The sequence below is a fragment of the Juglans regia genome, chromosome 10, assembly GCF_001411555.2.
Source record: "Juglans regia cultivar Chandler chromosome 10, Walnut 2.0, whole genome shotgun sequence".
Lineage (NCBI taxonomy): Eukaryota > Viridiplantae > Streptophyta > Magnoliopsida > Fagales > Juglandaceae > Juglans > Juglans regia.
In genome coordinates, this window is record NC_049910.1 from 35,728,287 (window position 1) to 35,748,323 (window position 20,037).

General features: G+C 36.8%; 2 protein-coding genes and 1 pseudogene across 2 annotated transcripts; 1 reads left to right on the forward strand and 2 right to left on the reverse strand.

Annotated features, from left to right (window-relative positions):
- Nucleotides 1-4,386: 4,386 nt before the first annotated feature.
- On the reverse strand, nt 4,387-4,729 carry LOC118349551 (annotated as a pseudogene).
- Nucleotides 4,730-5,935: 1,206 nt separating this feature from the next.
- LOC108994450 (hyoscyamine 6-dioxygenase-like) lies at nt 5,936-7,745 on the reverse strand. Its single transcript, XM_035695261.1, has 4 exons — nt 7,548-7,745; nt 6,941-7,194; nt 6,460-6,778; nt 5,936-6,184 (listed from the first exon to the last, which is right to left on the reverse strand). The coding sequence occupies exons 1-4, from the start codon at nt 7,743-7,745 to the stop codon at nt 5,936-5,938; spliced, it is 1,020 nt and encodes a 339-aa protein (XP_035551154.1).
- A 646-nt stretch (nt 7,746-8,391) lies between these two features.
- LOC118349715 lies at nt 8,392-9,864 on the forward strand. The gene has a single exon (XM_035695262.1). It carries the CDS (start codon nt 8,392-8,394, stop codon nt 9,862-9,864), a length of 1,473 nt encoding a protein of 490 aa, XP_035551155.1.
- The last annotated feature ends 10,173 nt before the right edge of the window (nt 9,865-20,037 follow it).

Consider the following 20,037-nt stretch of genomic DNA (forward strand, 5'->3'; position numbering starts at 1 on the left):
GCGTTTTCGCAAAAGAAGACTTGCAGCATCTTTAGTGGAATCCAGTGGCTTAAGTCTAACAGTTGCAGATGCACGCTTTTGCAAGCCATTGGATCGTGCCCTTATTCGCGGCCTAGCAAAATCAAATGAGGTCTTGATTACGGTTGAAGAAGGATTAGTTGGGGGATTTGGGTCTCATGTTGCTCAGTTCATGGCCCTTGATGGCCTTCTTGATGGCAACACAAAGTGGAGACCTCTAGTCCTGCCTGATCGGTACATCGACCATGGATCGCCTGCTGACCAACTGGCTGAAGCTGGTCTTAGACCATCTCATATCGTAGCAACAATGTTCAACATACTTGGGCAAACAAAAGGATAAACAAAAACAAAATGCTTTTCGGTGGAAAGAAAAAAAAAATAAATCTATTTGGTGGAGACAGCCAGCACGAACGTGGGACGCCGAATGTGGGATGCCGAAAGAAACTTTGGCAGACATGAGGCCTTTGAAGCCTATATAAGAGCCTGGAAATGGACGGAAAAAAAATTCGATAGGAATTAGGGTTAAGTAGGAGTAGGAGTAGAGAGTAGAGTAGAGAGTAGTGTTTTTATTTTAATTAAGCTCAGGTGAAGCGAGGGAGTACCGTAACACAGTTGAGGGCCTAATGGACCAACTGTTGTTGCCGGGCTTCCCTTCTTCACCTGTAGCATCAATTTTCAGTTTTATTTATACTTTATTTCAGTTTGAAATTTATGACGTGTTATTGCAATCCTTAAGCGTTCTGGAGCACTCAATATGAAAACAAATCAAAAGAGCATTTGACAACACCTGCACGCAAAAGACAAAATAATTAATAAAAGTTGTCCTGCATATTTCCATGTTAATGATTGAATATTTGAGTCAAGGGCAAAGAATGACATATTTATTATATATGCCAGTGGGAGTAAAAAGATTTATGTTGTGGTGTACTGATCCTAAATCACTCAGGCTTGTAATTTGCAGGAATGTTGTATTTGATGAAGAATCTATACTTAATTCAAAAAAAGAGTTTAATGTGTCTACAGGTGAAGAACATAGTATTTGCAAGAAGGTGGAGTTACAGGTTGAAGTTTCACAGAGGATGCCAAGTGGCATCCAAGATCATGCTATTGCTGATGAGCATGATTCTTGATATTGGCGCACAAGGTGAGCAAGACTACACTACTACTGATAGATAGAGGAGGCATATCAGACCACCTTAAAGATATGCTCAGGCAGATGACATAGTTGCTCAGGAGCCTTCTAGTTATTCAGAAGCTTAAGGAATCTACACTGTGATGCGTAACAATGACTGAAGAGATTGAGCCTCTCCACAAAAACCAAACATGAGATTTGGTTAAGTTGCCGAAGAATATGAAGATTGTTGGCTGCAAATAGGTCTTCAAAAGAAAAGAATGAATCCAGGGTGATACAGATGTAAGATACAAAGCGTGCTCGGTTGCTAAGGGCTACAATCAAAGAGAAGGCATCGACTTCAATGAAGTTTTCTCTCCAGTTGTGAAACATAGTTCAATCAGAGTGTTACTTGTTATAGTAGTATTGTATGACTTAGATATATAACAACTTGATGTTAAAACAACGTTCCTACATGATGAGCTTGATGAAACCATTTACATGCGTAAGCTAGATGAGTTCATTGTTGAAGGTAAGGAAGATCAAGTGTGCAGATTGAAGAAATCATTATATGGTTTGAAGCAGTCTTCAAGGCAATGGTATAAACATTTTAATTCCTTTATGATTGATCATGGTTATTTGAGGAGTAACTATGATAGTTGTGTTTATCACAGACAATTATCTAATGGTGCTTTCATTCATTTGCTACTTTATGTTGATGATATGCTTATTGCTGCTAAATGCATATTCGATATTGATTTATTGAAAACTCAACTAAAAAATGAGTTTGAAATGAAAACTTTAGGTGCTGCAAAGAAGATTTTGGGGCTGGAGAACCAAAGGGATAGAAAAGTTGAAAATTTGTACTTGTCCCAGGGAAAGTACATTGAGAAAGTTCTTGAAAGATTTGGAATGTCAGATAAGACTCATTGGCAGGTTGTGAAATGGATACTCAGGTACATGGCTAATCAAAGTAAGACTCATTGGCAAGTTGTGAAATTGATACTAAGGTACTTGAAAGGGACTTTGGATTTTGGCGTAGTATTTGATAGAGATGTTGATTTCAGTTCCAAAGCTGTTGGTTATGTTGATTCTGATTATGCTGGGGACTTAGATAAAATAAGATCATTGACATGGTGTGTTTTCACTTTGTGTGGGTCTGCTATTAGTTGGAACACTACAATTCACTGTTGCTTTATCAACTACAGAGACAGAGTACATGGCAGCAGCTGAGACTGTTAAGGAGACCATTTGGTTGAAGGGTCTAATCAGTGGTTTGGGACTACAACATGATGAGATTTCAGTATATTGTGACAGTTAGAGTACAATACATTTGACCAAAAATCAAATGTATCGTGAGAGAACGAAGCACAAAGGGATCATTTTCTCAGAGAGATTGTTACAGAAGGTGTTGAAGAACTTAGAAGATTGCTACTACTGAGAATCCAGCAGATATGATGACAAAGCCAGTTGCAGTGTACAAGTTTAAACTCTGTTTAGACTTGATTGGTGTTCAGGGTCTGTAAATCCCTTAGGGGATTTGGTGGAGGGGTCGGTTTTGTGGTCAACGGATCTTGTGTTATGCTTGTTAGAATTCAAGCTAAGGTGGAGATTTGTTGAGAGGTGGCTTGAATCCTGTTGAAAAAGTGCCTCTTCAGTTTGGTCGCTCAAGTGGTGTCTCTGCAGCTCGAGTGAAGCCCCAACTCGAGAGTTCGCTCGACTCCCGCTTGACAGTTAGCTCGAGCGGGATGCCAACATCTTGCAACTTGAGAGTTCGCTCGACTCCCACTCGATAGTCATCTCGAGCGAGGTGCAACCTGAGAGTTCGCTCGACATCCACTCGAGCAGGATGCCAAATCTTAACGTTCACTCGAGCACCGCTCGACACTTGCTTGAGCAAATGTTCGAAATCAAGGGTCGGCGTCGTTTAGTATAAATAGAAAACGACATTTTATTTCAGAACTTGGTTTTTCTTAAGGGGCTACATCATACGAGAGAGAGAGAAGAGGGATAGAAAGAAAAGAGAGAGAGAAATTATTTTGTGAAGAATTTTTTTTGTGATTAATCTCATGTACTCCATCTTTGTTGATAGTGAAATCATTGAGACTGACTCCACCAGTGGACGTAAGCTTATATTGAGCTGAATCACTTAAATCTTGGTGTTCTGTTTGTGATTATTGTTTTTTTTCTTTTGTTGATTTCTACTACGATACTTCTAATTAGCTTTTGATAACCGGTTTATCCCAACAGAGATACATGAGAAACTTTGAAAACTCGAAGAAGGGCTTTGTTACATAGAGATCCTATGCAATTTATCATTAGTAACCAAGTATCATAGTTGAAATGGGGGAGACCTTACAAGTTTTTGGTGTACCTATCCCATATTATATGTACAACTTCGATCCTTGATTAGCAAGGGTGCCCATCCAAAGCATCATTGGGCTAGCTCTAAGACTCAATAGCTCACTTCCTGGCCCAAATATTATTTTGAGCTGCCTTCAGCTGCCTACAATTTCAAAACTCTCTCTCTCTCCCCCTCTCTTTCTTTAGAAAGGTGTATATATATATATAAATATCAAAATAAGGGTCAATTATGAAGATATACCATAATGGAGACATGCAATGGGAGAGTATAAAGATTAGAGAGGATCCTTTTCGTAATTTATCTAATGAAGATCAGAAAACAAATAATATTAAATTGCCTTTTGTTGGAATATTACTTGACATTGGATCCCGTCAGAATAACTCACCTTACTGATCGAGCAACTCCTCCCAAGGATGCATGAGTACTATGGGCCAAGCAAGTACGTACCTTGCGGCTTGTCCTGCGCCCGCGCGCTTATAGGGTAAGGAGAGGGGAGCAGTGCATGCCTCGCCTCCCTCTTGTAGGGCTACAACCCGACCAACTCGTCTCATATATGGGCCAGACCCGACCTGAGCCGCCTCAAGAACAAACAAAACTGATATGGGCCGACCTGACCCGAGATTGGAAGCAGGGAATGGGAACCCAAATCGTGTACAAACAGATCCAAAAAAACACCTTACAAATCCCACTATCCCTATACAATCCGATCAAAACCCAGCATCATCCAATACAAACAAAGCCCATTTTCTCGAGAATCCATGGATAAATGCACAATCAATCAAAAATTACAAATCTCATTATCCCTATACAATCCGATCAAAACCTTACTCCGTATGATCTAGAACATAACAATCATAATGTGAATTTAAAGGAAGAGTAGCAGTGAACCACATCAATTGGTTTTGGGATTTGGCATGGGGAAGAGGTCGGAGCTGGCTCTGCGTGGTGGTGAAAACCCTAAGACAAAAGAAGACGAAGAGGACAAGGGCAACAACGGCGCTGGACTTGAACTTGCAAAGGGAGAGGTAGCGGCTCGACTCCTTGAAACTCTCGATTTTCATCGTTTCCAGCTTCTTGGCAGCCTTGTCAACTGAGGAACTCGACTTGTAGGAGTTGATGCGATAGATGAGGAGCCAGGAGATAGCCTCGCAGACTATGGCAGTGCAGAACGAAATGTCCACTACGGTTAGGCTGTCGGAGTACTTGAAAGAAGAGAAGATCTGAGGTAAGGCCATGGGATTAGTGGTTGTTTGGCAGAGAGGAAAGGGCGAGAAAGTGTTTCTGGAGAGTTCTACGGGGTTCAAAGGATTAAATGACTGAAGTTGAGTCTGAGATTTCTGATAATATCAGTTTTAGCGGGTTCGACCCGCAACTTACTTCAACCCGCTTTTTTGGTCAGATCGGGTCGGGTCGCACGGACGGGCCGGGTTCTAACGTTTTTTGCACAGCCCTACCCTCTTGTATATATGTTTTGCTTTGCATTTAAGGATCAACATTAACGTTCGTCGCGTCTTAAATTATTGTTGCATGTGCTAAATTAATCGTGTCTTTGAGTGTTTTCATTTCATTTTCGTTTTCATTAATTTTTTGTTGTGCTTAATTATTAGCTAGTACTGTTCGGTGTTTGGGCTAAAAGTCATGCTCAGGTATGGTTTATTTTTATTTTTATATTTTAAATTTATTTATTTATTTAATTTTATTATTATAACTTTTGTTATACATCGGGTCATTGGAAGTCATGATGTTAAGATCAAGCAAGCTGTTGATCACTTTGCTAATTGGCCGTAGTGTTGCCACACACACACGTACACACACTCGTATTATATATATACATAAAATTAATTGCTAGCTAGAATATGTTTGAGTGGTGATGCATGCCATGGTTCAAAATTTGGGACTTTCGCGCGACACATATTAATTAAACATGATGTCTCAAAATGAAGTACTGCTAGCCATAATGCAAACACTATAAATAATGATATTTCTATAAATGATATTTCTGAATGGCTCCAAAATATTCCATCACTGCTTAATTAAGCTAGCATGTAATTGTCTTAACTGACCTTTCAATCATTTTTTAAGAATATTTATCAGTTTCTTTTAAAATTAAGAAAAGCATCCGCTCTTGATCTTTTAAGAGTTCACAGTAGTATATAAACAAAGTCATATATATATATATATATATATATATATATATATTAGACAAAATATATACCTATATAGCAACATATATAGCTTCATCGGTCTGTTGATGCCATGATCATTTCCCTCTAATATTCTTAATTAGCAGAGATTGCACTATTCAATTCTATTTATAAAAAAAAAAGAAATTTGTGAATTGGAAAGCTTATATATATATATATATATTAGTTGTCTCCTAGAGCAAACGATCGATAGCATCTTCACGCGCGATCCGTTCTCTTGCTTCATGATCAGGAGTACTAATGCACAGAGCTTAAAAATTGCAGCACTGCCTCAGAATTGGCATATCTAGACAAGAAGTTTCTTTGAAATTCTTTAAATCTCATGGATCTGAACAATGGGGGATTGCATGCATTTGTCAGAGCCTTTTCAGGTTCAATAACGATATCATTACAAGGATAAATGAAGAAGGCAACGGATGTTCGAGCAAGACTTGAATTTGTGACTGCTCGATGTTCTGCACCTTTAAGCTTCCCATTGCTTATAATCTACAGCTCAGAGTGAACATTTTCATGCAAATTAATTAAAGCCTTTTACCAAGAAAATTATTATAACAAGCTAATTAATACGAGGCTAGCTTATTATATTAAGCAGTGCTACTATATATAAGACAGTGGCAACACACACTACTAAACATATATCCGCGCGAAATAAATAAAAAATAATAAAAATAAAAAGGAGAAAAACTATCGCCAAGAAGTACTCATGAACGCAAAAAAAAAAAAAAAAAGAATAACATAATGATCAGGAGATCAAGACATACCTGTAACACAAGGCCTACGTTAAATACGAAGGCATGAGGAAGAGGTTCAACAGCAATCCATTCACCATCTTTGAAGACGTGAAGCCCATTTTCTTCTTGGAGCAATATGGTAATGAGGCTAGGGTCTATGTGGCTGATTAATCCTAAGGTCAAACTTGGGTCTGGACATGGAGGATAATGATTCACCAATAGTACAGGATTCCCACTAAGTCCAGTACTGCTGAAATGACTAGCACCAAGTTCTAATCCTTCTGAAAGCAGCTCCAAAACTCTCCCCCCCAGCTTTCTCAATTCTACTACATACTTCCCGACAACATCCCTTCATGTGTATTAATTGCCAATAGCAAAATGATCAGTTTAATTAGGTATAAATGTCAAAAAAACAAAGTCATTAATTTCACGTAGAATTTTAATTAATTAATTAATTAATTATATTGTATGATCAATTAAAAAAAAATTTAATGTATCTTTTATATATAACCTGTATCTTGTTGGCTTTGCAGGCCAAAATTTCATGTGTTCCTCGAAAGGATCATGACAAGGGTGTGTAAGTACATCCCTCCACACGTGAACATCCTCAGTCGTGTAATTTTTACTGCTTCTATAGAAACTGCAGTTTCTACTGGGGTCCTTGGAGCCTTCACTTGTCTTGTCCTTCTCAGGCATGGCATGGAATTCGTTGAAAACAGCCATTGCTTCATCCGTTAATACTTTGGGAACTCCGTGATTGATGGCCTGATTAACACATTTTTGGACAGGATAAAGATCGATCATATCGAAACATGCATATATAAAAATGACTACGTACTATTCATACTTTGATCAATATTATATCTTTCTTTTCTTTTCTTTTTTCAATTTCATCAGTTCATTGATGAAGACTAGGTTAATATTCATATATCCTCGAATCATCTGTAGAGTTTGGTAATTCTTGAGATACATGATGCAAGGAGTTAAAAAAAATGCTAGAAGATGATTTCCTTTTCAAAGAACTTTTAGAAACTTTATATCTGAGAAGCTAGCTAACAGAAGATAAAAGTAAAAAATAAATAAATAAAGGGAGAGAAAACAATGGGTTCGGTTTGCACCTGGAAAAATCCAAAGTCCTTCGTAGCTTTCATAATATTCAGAATGATTTGGGTTTCATCATGACCCTCAAGATCAACAACTGGAATTGTTTTGCACGAACTAAGTGCGAGCTTCCCGGGTCTTTCTTCTGGTGGGCGCACATAAGAGTCAGGTACGAACTGAACATTAGGCCAGCTTGAAACAAGTTCCTGATCCATGTTTTGTCAATCTTGGTCCATTGGAATTGCAGAAGAGAGTTGCTTTAATGGTACTGTGAAGCGAGGATCGAAGGTTCATAAATGGTTGAACATGGCTACTCATTAGTAAAACGATTGCAAGTTCTAGTTTTTATTATACAATGAACGTGAAACCCAAAATCCATCTACACAAGCCCAGCCTCAAGATAGCAAAGCCCATGCCAGCTTCTGCAAGTCGCCGAGATGCCTTAGTCCATTTAGATAAAAGATAAATTACTTGTATTTGTTTATTGTTTTATTTCACTTGTATTTGTTCATTTTACTGTTATTATTTTATTCTTTGTAATTCCTTCTAGATGAGCTGTATTAGTTCATTAGGGAGAATATTATTATGCTAGAAAACCCGTGTATAAAGTTGCAGTACTGTACATCATCCAATACACAATGATAGAGCACGATTTGCTTCATTTAGGAACTTCTATGCGTAATCCTCTCTGCATATTAGTCCTCTTCATTCTCCTTCTTTGTTCCTTATATGGTATTAGTAGCCTGAGAGAATATTTCCATGGAAGACCCAATTGAAGACTCCTCTAATTCTACCTCCCACCACTCAGATCCTTCCAAAATCCACACAAACCTAAATACAAACACCTTCTGTGCCACACCCATGGCTTGTTTCTTGAACTTGAGTGACCCCGGCAATCCCTTCCGCCTAGACAATGGCGATAACTCAGTCGTGCTTCTCATCACTGACCCACTCACCGCCGACAACTACCCCACCTGGACACGCGCCATGCGCTGCGCTCTACGGGCCAAAAACAAAGTGGGATTTGTTATGGGTGATATCCCCCGCCCATCCGACCCAGATGACCCCTTGCTTGAAGCTTGGGAGCACTGCAACGACATGGTGGCTTCCTGGCTTCAAAACTCCATCAGTGCCTCTATCAAATCTAGCGTGGTCTTCGTTGATGATGCACGGGACATATGGATCGACCTCCAGGACCGCTTCTCCCACCAGAATGGACCACGTATCTTTCGACTCAAGCACAACCTTGCCAATCTCCTCCAAGAACACGACTCTGTAAGTGCTTATTATGGTACGCTCAAAACCTTATGGGATGAACTCTCAATTTATGACCTCATTCCCGTGTGCAACTGTGGTACCATGTCTACTCTCTTGGATCGTTATCAACGTGATTGTGTTTTTCAGTTTTTGATGGGTTTGAATGATATTTACTCTAATGTACGAGACCAGATAATTTTGTTAGATCCCATACCTCCTGTCACTAGGGTTTTTTCACTAATCCAACAACAAGAGCGCCAACATCAGCTTACCCATCACGCCCCATCCCCTGACTCAATGGCTCTTGCCATCAAGATACCCTTTTCCCCTCAGAATTTTTCACCACAAACACGCCCTCACCAAAAGAGAGACAGACCATTTTGCACTCACTGCAAAATTACTGGTCATACCTTTGATACATGTTTTAAGGCTGGTAATGTTGAGAGCCCTCTCTGTACTCATTGCCATTTATCTGGACATGTAGTAGATAAATGCTACAAATTGCACAGTTATCCCCCGGGTCACATATTTTTTAACAAAGCTTCTAACCCCACGGTTTTAGCTACCCAATCCTCAATTTCTTATCCATCACAACTTGAGGAGACCAGTGACGACAAAGTAGGTTTAACTAAGGCACAATTTCAACAACTAATGGCTTTGCTTCAGCTAAGGGAGTTATCCATTGCTGCTCAGCACTTCGCTAATCAGATTCAGTCCAAGTTGTCTTCACCACATTCCAACCTTGTTGGTATATCTCTTTCATTATCCACACACACGCATCATGCATTACAATCCAACACATTTCCTTGGATCATAGACACGGGTGCAACAGATCACATGGTCTGTTACCCCTCCTTGTTCACTTCTACCACCTCATTTATCTCTCACACTGTAAAACTACCAAATGGAACTGAAGTACCTGTCTCACACATCGGTATTGTTCAGCTCACAGCTTCCATTTGCCTCACCGATGTTTTATGTGTTCCATCCTTCACCTTTAATCTCTTTTCAGCTAAGAAACTTGCTACTTCACTGACTTGCTATCTCATTTTCTTTTCTGATTTGTGCTTTATTTAGGACCTTCTCTCTTGGACAACGATTGAGAAGGGTGAAGTGAGGGATGGCCTTTACCACTTGCTACAAACTGAAATTTCTCCTTCAAGTCTAACCACAACACTTTCACAGTTTTCAACACCTCCTTTCACTGCTTCAGCTTCTGTTTTGAACAATGTTGGTGTTACCGACCTTTGGCATTGTCGCCTAGGTCATCTATCTTTTCCTTGTCTTAGTTTGATCAATGAGCCTATTGTAAAGAACCATATCTCTTCCATTAATACTAAGCATTGTTACATTTGTCCAATGGCTAAGTTACATCGACTACCATTTCCTACTAGTCAACATGTGACATCTTCTCCTTTTGAAATAATACATTGCGATTTATGGGACCCTTGCTCAACAACTGCATATGATGGGTCCAAATATTTCTTGAAAATAGTAGATGACTTTACTAGAAGTACATGGTTATACCTTCTTCATAGTAAATTTGAAACTAGAAAATGTATAGAATCTTTCTACAATCTTATTAAGACTCAAATCAATCTTAAAATCAAAATTTTAAGAAGTGACAATTTGGGGAATTTCGAATGACTGAATTTTGCAACAACAAGAGCATTATTCATCATAAAAGTTGTGTTGGCACCCCTCAACAAAATGAGATTGTAGAAAGAAAACATCAATACTTGTTAAATGTGGCTCGAACTTTAAAATTTCAAGCTGGTCTTCCAATTGAATATTGGAATGACTGTGTTTTAACAGCCACCTATTTAATAAATAGGACCCCGACCCCACTCCTTCAAAATAAAACTCCATATGAGCTTTTATTCAATTTTAAACCAACTTATGCTCATCTGAAAATTTTTGACTCACTATGTTTTGCTTCTACTCTCTCTCAAGGTAGGAAAGAGTTTGATCCTGGTGGTCGCATATGTATTTTTCTTGGATTTCCCTTTGGTATTAAGGGATACAAACTCCTTGATCTTAAAACAAGAACTACTTTCATTTCTAGGGACGTTGTGTTTCATGAATCAATCTTTCCCTTCCATTCAATTCCCTCACTCACTTCTTCCTTCACTAATCCTCCAAATCTGGTCTTTACTAAATCTTTACCAAACTCTCTAGATTTTCCAGCTTCCACTCCTTTTTCTGACCATTCCTTATATACACATTCAGATGCCCCGCCCTTTCCCAATCTGATTGCCCCAACCAGAACCCCCTATCTTATTTTTCCAATTTCTGGTTCTCCTCCTACCCCACCACCTCACCGATCCACAAGACTCAGGAGAGCACCTCAATATTTGCAAGACTTTCACTGCAAGCAGGCCTCCCTTCACGAACCAGCTCAATCTTTGTCCAAGCCTTGCACAGAACTAACGGGTACCTCTCATCCTCTTGCTCAGTATCTATCATATCAGAAATTTACTCCATCTTTTAGTGCTTTTTCAGCATCTATTTCCACTACATCTGAACCAGACACCTATAAGCAAGCCATAAAACATCCTGGTTGGTGCCAAGCTATGGAAACTGAATTAAATGCCTTAGAACAAAACCACACTTAGTTCCTCATTGATTTACCTCTTGGAAAACAAGCCATTGATTGCAAATATGTCTACAAAATTAAATTAAATTCCGATGGGTCCATTGAGAGGCTAAAAGCCAGACTTATTGCTAAAGGGTTTACGCAACAAGAATGCATAGACTACATAGAAACCTTCTTTCTGGTTGCTAAATTAGTAATTGTTCAGGTCCTCTTATCTGTGGCAGCAATACAAAACTGGTCCTTACATTAATTTGATATACATAACGCATTTCTACATAGTGATTTAGACGAGGAAATTTACATAAGAAAACCCCGGGGTTACACTAAAGGAGAACCTCACCAAGTGTGCAAATTAGTTAAGAGCCTCTATGGCCTTAAACAAGCTTCAAGATAATGGCACTCCAAGTTTTCTTCTTCTCTCATTGCTTTTAGGTTCAAGAAATCTCGAGCTGACTATAGTCTCTTCACTAAAGCAGATGGCACTTCTTTCATTGCTTTATTAGTGTATGTTGACGACATTATTGTGGCTAGTAACTGTTCACAATCCATTTATTCCCTCAAAAATTTTCTGCACACTCATTTCAAGATAAAAGACCTTGGTTGTTTGCGTTATTTTCTTGGTTTAGAGGTTGCAAGATCTTCTAAAGGAATACATTTATATCAAAGAAAGTATGCATTAGACATACTTTCAGATTTCGGTTCCTTTGGATGCAAACCTCTTAAGCTGCCCCTTGAACAAAATTTCAAGTTGAGTAAGGCTACAGGGCAGCCCCTTTCAGATCCCAACTCTTATAGAAGACTAGTTGGACGGCTATTGTATCTCACAATCACAAGACCTGATATCAGCTACATTGTCCAACTTTTGAGCACTTTCATGGATCACCCCACATCTTCAAATCTGGCCACAGCTCACAAGCTTCTTAGATATCTCAAGACAGCACCTGGTCAGGGCATTTTATTGCCCTCCACATCTCAGTTATAGCTAAGTGCCTATTGTGATTCAGATTGGGCATTATGCCTCGACACACGTCGCTCCGTCATAGGTTATTGCATTTTTCTCGAAAAATGCCTTGTTTCTTGGAAGTCCAAGAAACAAACAATGGTCTCTCGCTCCTCCGTTGAAGCTGAGTATCGTTCCATGGCATCCACATGCTCTGAACTCACTTGGATCAGATTCTTACTTACTAACTTGCAGGTTCCACATCCATAAGGTGCCATGCTCTATTGTGACAATCAAGCGGCCTTACACATTGTCGCCAATCCAGTGTTTCATGAAAGAACCAAGCACATCGAGTTGGATTGCCACCTCATCTGAGATAAAATTCAAGAAGGTAGTATCATCACCTCTCATGTTCCCTCACAAGCTCAATTGGCAGACATCTTCACCAAAGCATTGCTTGCCCATCTACTACAGCTGCACCTCTCCAAGATGGAAGTAGTAAATCTCTACTCTCCATCTTGCGGGCGGCTATTAGACAATGAACGTGAAGCCCAAAATCCATCTACACAAGCCCAACCTCAAGATAGCAAAGCCCATGGTCAGGCTGCCACTTCAGCTTCTGCAAGTCGCCTAGATGCCTTAGTCTATTTAGATAAAGGATAAACCACTTGTATTTGTTTATTGTTTTATTTCACTTGTATTTGTTCATTTTACTGTTATTATTTTATTCTTTGTAATTCCTTCTAAATGAGTTGTATTAGTCCATTAGGGAGAATATTATCCTATTAGAAAACCCGTCTATAAAGCTGCAGTACTGTACATCATCCAATACACAATGACAGAGCACGATTTGCTTCATTCAGGAACTTCCATGCGTAATCCTCTCTGCATATCAATCCCTTTCATTCTCCTTCTTTGTTCCTTACAGTTTTCATGAAGCCTTCTGCATTTAAATATATAGACAATGGCAACACTACCATGGAAGAAAAAGTCCTAATTTTCATGAAGAAATTAGGCTTTAGTTTTCTAGGTAGAATAGATCATGACTATACTCTCGAAACAGAAGACATGCTAAAAAACTCTTGTTCTCATTTCAGGAACGTCAAATGGATTTACCAAAAGTCTGTATTATTCTATGTATATAAGAAGATATTATATCTTCAATTGATTGAATTAAGAATACCGACACAATCACCGGCCAATGAAATACATGAACAGTAATAGAAAAAATACCTCACGAGAAGATCAGAAGAGAAGACAAAAAAACTTCCTCCCGGCCTTGTACTGCTTGTGCCAAACGTACAGCTGAAAATATTGGCCCTGATTACAATTCGCTGTAAACCATGAGCGACCAACTTGAGGATACACATATACGTACGTACAAATATCAAGGAAACATGATTCTCATGTAGAGGTGTGTACAACAACATCATGTGCTGTAACACCCAGTCCCACGTAGATCATGATTAAGAATATAAATATATAATTAATTTATGCAGAGTAGTATTACTATAGGGGTGACAATATGTGACACGATCCGTTAACCCAACAAAAACATTACACAAAATTAGCGGGTTTGGGTTTGATGTTAACAGGTTCGGGTTACTAACGGGTCAATCTGCTTAACCCATTGTGATGCATTAAATTTTTTACTCAAAATTATAATTATATCATTTTTAACCAAAAAACAAAAATACCCTAACCCTATTTCGTATTTCCTAACTCTCGCTCAGACCCTCACTCTCTCTCAGTTCTTAGTTGAGTCAGTTCTCACGAGTTATGACCGCCTCGCACACTTATTATGGATTGTAATTTTGGTATTTTTATTGTTTGGATTGTAATTTTGGACTTATGTAGTTAGTTTTATATTTTTGGGAGATATTATGAATTTAACTTTTATGGAAAATTATGTTAATTAGGTCAAATGAATTATTTGGGTCAATTCAATCCATTTACATAAGCGGGTTGACACGGGTCGTGTCGATATATTTTTAATTATTTCAAAATAGGTCGTGTCGTGTCAACCCGTTATTTTAATGGATTGTGTTAAAGTTTAGAAATCTGACTCGTTAAGCTTAGAGGGTAGTGTTCGGATTGACTCACATCGTATAATATACACGATTTGCCACCCCTACTTTCTGTACTAGTGTGTGTATATAAATACTAGTTTAGGAGCCAAGACACAGATAGTCTATGTTGAAAATGCTACTGCATTATTTTTGATATGGTAAAAATGAATTTTAAAATGCATATCAATTAGAACAATAAGTATGACAAATATAAAGATTATTATAAATCTATGCAAGAAGTTTTACAAATGGTTATAATTATACTTGAAAAAAAATAAGGAAACATAAAAACTAAAATTATTGAACACATAATAAATCAAATGCTTCTAACTCATTATCAATTAAAACAATGCTCGAATCTCATCATCAAACTCAATCTCGATTGACGACAATTGATTTGTGATAGTGTTGAAATCATTCAAATGTTGGGCAACTGACGTACCTTCTGCTATCTTGAGGTTGAACAACTTCTTCATTAGATGCACCTTATTATCATCGATGTCTTTTCATACATACCTGATAAAGCCTCCATGAGATCCGCTGCGGTCTTCTCCTTGATAACGTTGTGTGCAACTAATCTCGATAGGGTTGGCCGAATAATCCCTAGGACCTATCGATCTAATATGTTCCAATCAGCATCCTCCATGTTGTCTGACTTCTTTCCCCAACAGAGGAAGATGTAACCTCTTCTCATAGAGGTAATTCTCGATCTGCATTTTCCAATACCCAAAGTTCATATTGTCAAACTTCTTGATCACAACCTTCACTTCGTCTCCTGCCATTGTTCTCCCTTAGACCTGAACCTTGGCTCTTGATACCACTTATGCAAAAATTATCACCCCAGGTTCTTACCAATGATGCTACCGACAAGTAGTAGGCAATGAGCAAAATAAAAGATCATCTAATCATACACACGACACAAGATTTGCAACATCCCTACGTCCACAGAGTTTTGGATGATTTTATTCAGAGAAAGTAGGAACAGTGTGGAGAAATACAATGTCTTCCTCACACACACACACACACACACTCTCTCTCTCTCTCTCACACACACACGCGCGCATCTATAAAGCAAACTCTATGTCTAACGTTTTCTCAACTTACAAATCAGGCTCCACAAATCTAATAAATGGATTATGGTAATTCTAGAGGCCTTTTTCCAAGCTTGTCCCATGCACCAATTCTTTAGCTAGGTAGATAGGTGCATAGTCTCGAAAATATTCCTCATTCATTGGGGGCGGGCTATGCATTTCGTGTACGTGGCACTTATTATTTCCATGACTACGTTTCTAAGCGCGCATTTGTATACACAAACTAATGAATCAAATCATTATACATACATCTTCTAATTAGAAAAAAAAAGCCTTATAAATTTCCACAATTGTATGATTTATCTTCAATTAGCAAAAGCTGGTAGCAATTAAATTACATTGATTATCAAAAGCTACATGGACCTTGCTAGCTAGCAGCTAGGAATTTATAAGTAGGAACACAACTGTTGTGGGATACGAAGATCAGATCGACGCGGGAAATATCAACACCATTGATATCTGAAAATGATCCTTCTGTCGACGTGCTTTAATATTATACACATATAGTGCTGGTACGATATATATATATATATATATAGTATTATATATACAAATAGAGACCGACTAGAGATCATCATGAATTAATATCAGAGTGCTCACGTGGCTCAAATAATATGGCCGTCACTTACTCCTTGTTTGTTTCGCTATTAATATTAGTGGTTTATTACCTATCAAAACAAATATATTAGTGGTTCGTTTTTTATATTTACAGTTTTAAAGCCGATAAATTTCGTGCAATTTTTTTTAAATGGATAAATATAATATTTATATAAAAATTTATTTTTTAATAATAAATCTTATTTTTTTAAAATAAATACTTACGAGATTAACGTATATTCATTTTATTTTATTATTATAATTTTTTAAAATTTTTATATAAAATAAAATAAATAACTTAATTTTTTTTAAATTTTTAAATAAAAATAATATTAATAAAATATATTTTAATAATATTTTATTATTTATTTTAATTCATCTAATTTTATTTTATTGAAAACAGTCAAGCCTCTAGAATCATGTCGACATTGTTGACATGATGATGAGTAGCTAGGAGGAGTAGTACCGATCATGTGATGACAAACAGCCATTATTTGAGTGTCAACAGAAGTGGAAACTTTAGTGTCAAATCGCACATTAGTTGCAACCGAAAATGTATATATGCATTGCTGAATGGGTAAGAAAAGTAGAGCTAATATTTGGGTGAGGAAACTAAAGCTGTCACAGGATTTCGAGTAGTACTACTCCTATTTTTGGAATTTATCCATCTCTTTAATTACCACATTTGCAGTTCTCTCTCTCTCTCTCCAGTGTGTCTCTATCAATGGCTCTCTCTCTTGTCGGCTCTTTCCCTCTCCTCAACTCTCTCTCTCATCTCTCATCGTCTCTCTCTTCTCAACTCTTTCTTATCAGATATCTCTCTCATCCTTTATTGACTCTCTCTCATCTCGATCTCTCTCTGTCATCGTTTCTCTCATCTTCACTTTCTCTCTCATCTTGGTCTCTCTCATCACGGTAATAATTTTGAATTTAAAATATGTATGGCTTGAATGATGTCACGTAGTATGTGTGAAAATGATTGCTATAAATAGTAGCTATAAATAGTAGCTGCTCCCAATATTTTTTCATAAAAAAACTTGATTTTTTTTTAATATTTTCCTTGCACACGTCCGTATGTATATGCACGTTTGCTTGAAAAGTGATTATTAAAAATATATATTTTTAGGAGAAATACAGAAACTCTGGCCTCATACTATATTCATCCATTAATTTTGTAATCATTGTCCTAAATTATTACTATCATCAATTGATATATAGTTTGAGGATCATTTCAAATTAAGTGATAAATTAAGGAGAGTTAATTTTTATTTATATTTTCATGTAAAATGGGAAAATGATAAAACCTTTGAATACTTTTCGTCAGTTTTCCCATGCACCATCTTCGGCCACCCATGTTTTCATTTTCAAAATTTTTTATTCTTGTTAAGATTATATCTCTATATATATAAAGAGCCTATAAAACAGAATTTTTTTGTTTTAACAGAAATTTATTATTTTAACAGAATATGCTGATTTTCATTAACTTTCCATCCGTTTGTAATAATTATAGGACACAGGGATATAATTATATTTTCATTTACATTCTATTTATGACTACTTTTATAGTTTCTGTTGGTTTCTATTCCACTATTAATATATTTAAATATGCTAATAAAGCAGATTTATTATAATAATAATCATGGATTCAATTTTCAATTTGAAAATACGTTATAATAGGAAAACAGATTTATGTAGATTTGTCTTTTCGTATTCATTATAATAGGAAATCATTATAATAATTTACAAATAGCATATCTTTCAATAACTTTTAAGATATATATTAATAATAAAATAATAAGATATATGTACTTTATTTTTATTTTAATAAAATATATTAGTGCTTTGAACTACGTATACGTGCCTCAGGCACGTAACATCTTACTAGTATATATATATATATATTTATTTATTTATTTAATTAATGGATAGTGAGCCTTCCTACGTGGAAGATAATACTCTTAATAACAACTAAAATTAGGATTAATAGTATTGACTAGAAGTTGTTTTGATTCTTGTAACATGTTCGAATAACAACTAAAAGGATTAATATATAATATTGGCCGACATATGATCATGAATACATGGAATTTGACAAGCAATTGGTCATGATTATTAAAACCTTTGAATGATTTGAAATTTGATAGGCTAACACTTCCACCCATGAATTGGGGAATCAATTTTGAAATTATTAAGCTCATTAATATCTGAAAATCTAAAAATTGTCATGTTTAATTTTTTTTTTTTTTCTGTAAGTGCTTTTTGATATTTTGATTGGGATCTCCTATTCGAATTTTAAGATCTCAAATGAGACAAAGATGAACTCATAAGATGAGTATTATAACACTTATTGATCAATTAATGCTCTATATAAGACTCATGTTGACAATGATAAATATTAATATATATATATATATATATATATATATATATATATATATTACTCCTGTTACACCACGTTTCCCTAGTATTAATAATAAAATCATTTTTAAAAATTTGAAAAACTGTAGTGCTACTAATCTTGTCTATAAAAACTTTTTTCTTAATGAATCTCTAAGTATAAAAAATTCCATAATTTAAACTTATACAACTCATGAAACTTGTATCTTTCTTTCTTTAATGGCTAGCACACCTTGACCCTTGTGTGCAAGATTCTGCATCGGTCCACATCCTGTGACTATAAGGAGAACTATGGGTGTTTATCCGAGTTCCAACCCGGGAGTCCGGATACACCCGAACCGGAATCCAGATTTTAAATCCGGGCCGATCCGGGTCTAATCCGGGCCGGAATCCGGATTTTAAAAAATCCGAATTTCAGGTTCTGTTTTTTTTTTTTTCACTCATCCGTTTGAATGTTTTGATAATCTGGTCCATTTAATTTGATGCAGATGGTTAGTAGCTTCCACTGCAACATATGGAGCGCAACACATGCGGAACAGATCTGCCATGATCAGTAGGAAATCTGGATGACTGGATCTCTGCGTTGTAAAGAACTGATGAACACCCATCGAGTCTACAATATATATTTCAATGGGCAGTAGCCGCAACACCATTTAAAGATAGAAAAAGTAAGCAATCATTTTCTGGATCTTTCTTTCCATACATTTTCCATATTTCTCGTATTTCTTTCTATACCTTTACAATTTTGAAGATTCTATTGTTCTACACTACAAAGATCTGAGAAGAACCGACTGATAAGGATATGGCTTTTGAGTTCCAAAATTTCAAAAGGATTCATCTATCATTTAACGAAGAATTTACTCAATAACCATGAGAATTACTGGAAAAAGAATCACAACGGGAAAATCCTTTTGCACCGTGGATGGAGCATCCTCAACCACGTCCCAGTAAAACCAAGGGCATTTAACAAAAAAAAAAAAAAAGGGTTCCGGGTTGTTAACCTGGTTTCAGGTTTAAAACCTAGTACCCGGACCGGGTATATCCGGATTTTGCAAATCCAGGCGGGAACCCGGAACCGGAATTCGATTTTTCGGGTTTCGGACCGGGCCGGGAAAAAATCTGGCCAAAATGAACAGTCTGAGGGAGAACCGTTGATGTGATCATAACATACTGTAATGGATCACGCTTAAGTCCGTGGCTTGCACATCCACCTATTGGTGCCATGCATCTTTGATGGCCATTCTTAAATCTTCTTTCATAACTTGTTTTTTTATCTTTCTTGTCCTGATGCATGTAGAACACATAATAGCTTATCGTAATCATAAATGAAAACATATCATAATGCATGTAAAACACATTAACATAACATTGAAAGCTCATTCATCATAGCTTGATACGTAAAAATAAGCATTCAACAGAGGGCATACATACTACTTTTATAAAAGACATGCTATTTACCATACTATACATGTGTAGAAGGATATGATCATACTACATATCTCACATCTCTAATCAAATATTTTAAACATGTAATATGATGATGCTGTCTACTGTCTGCTC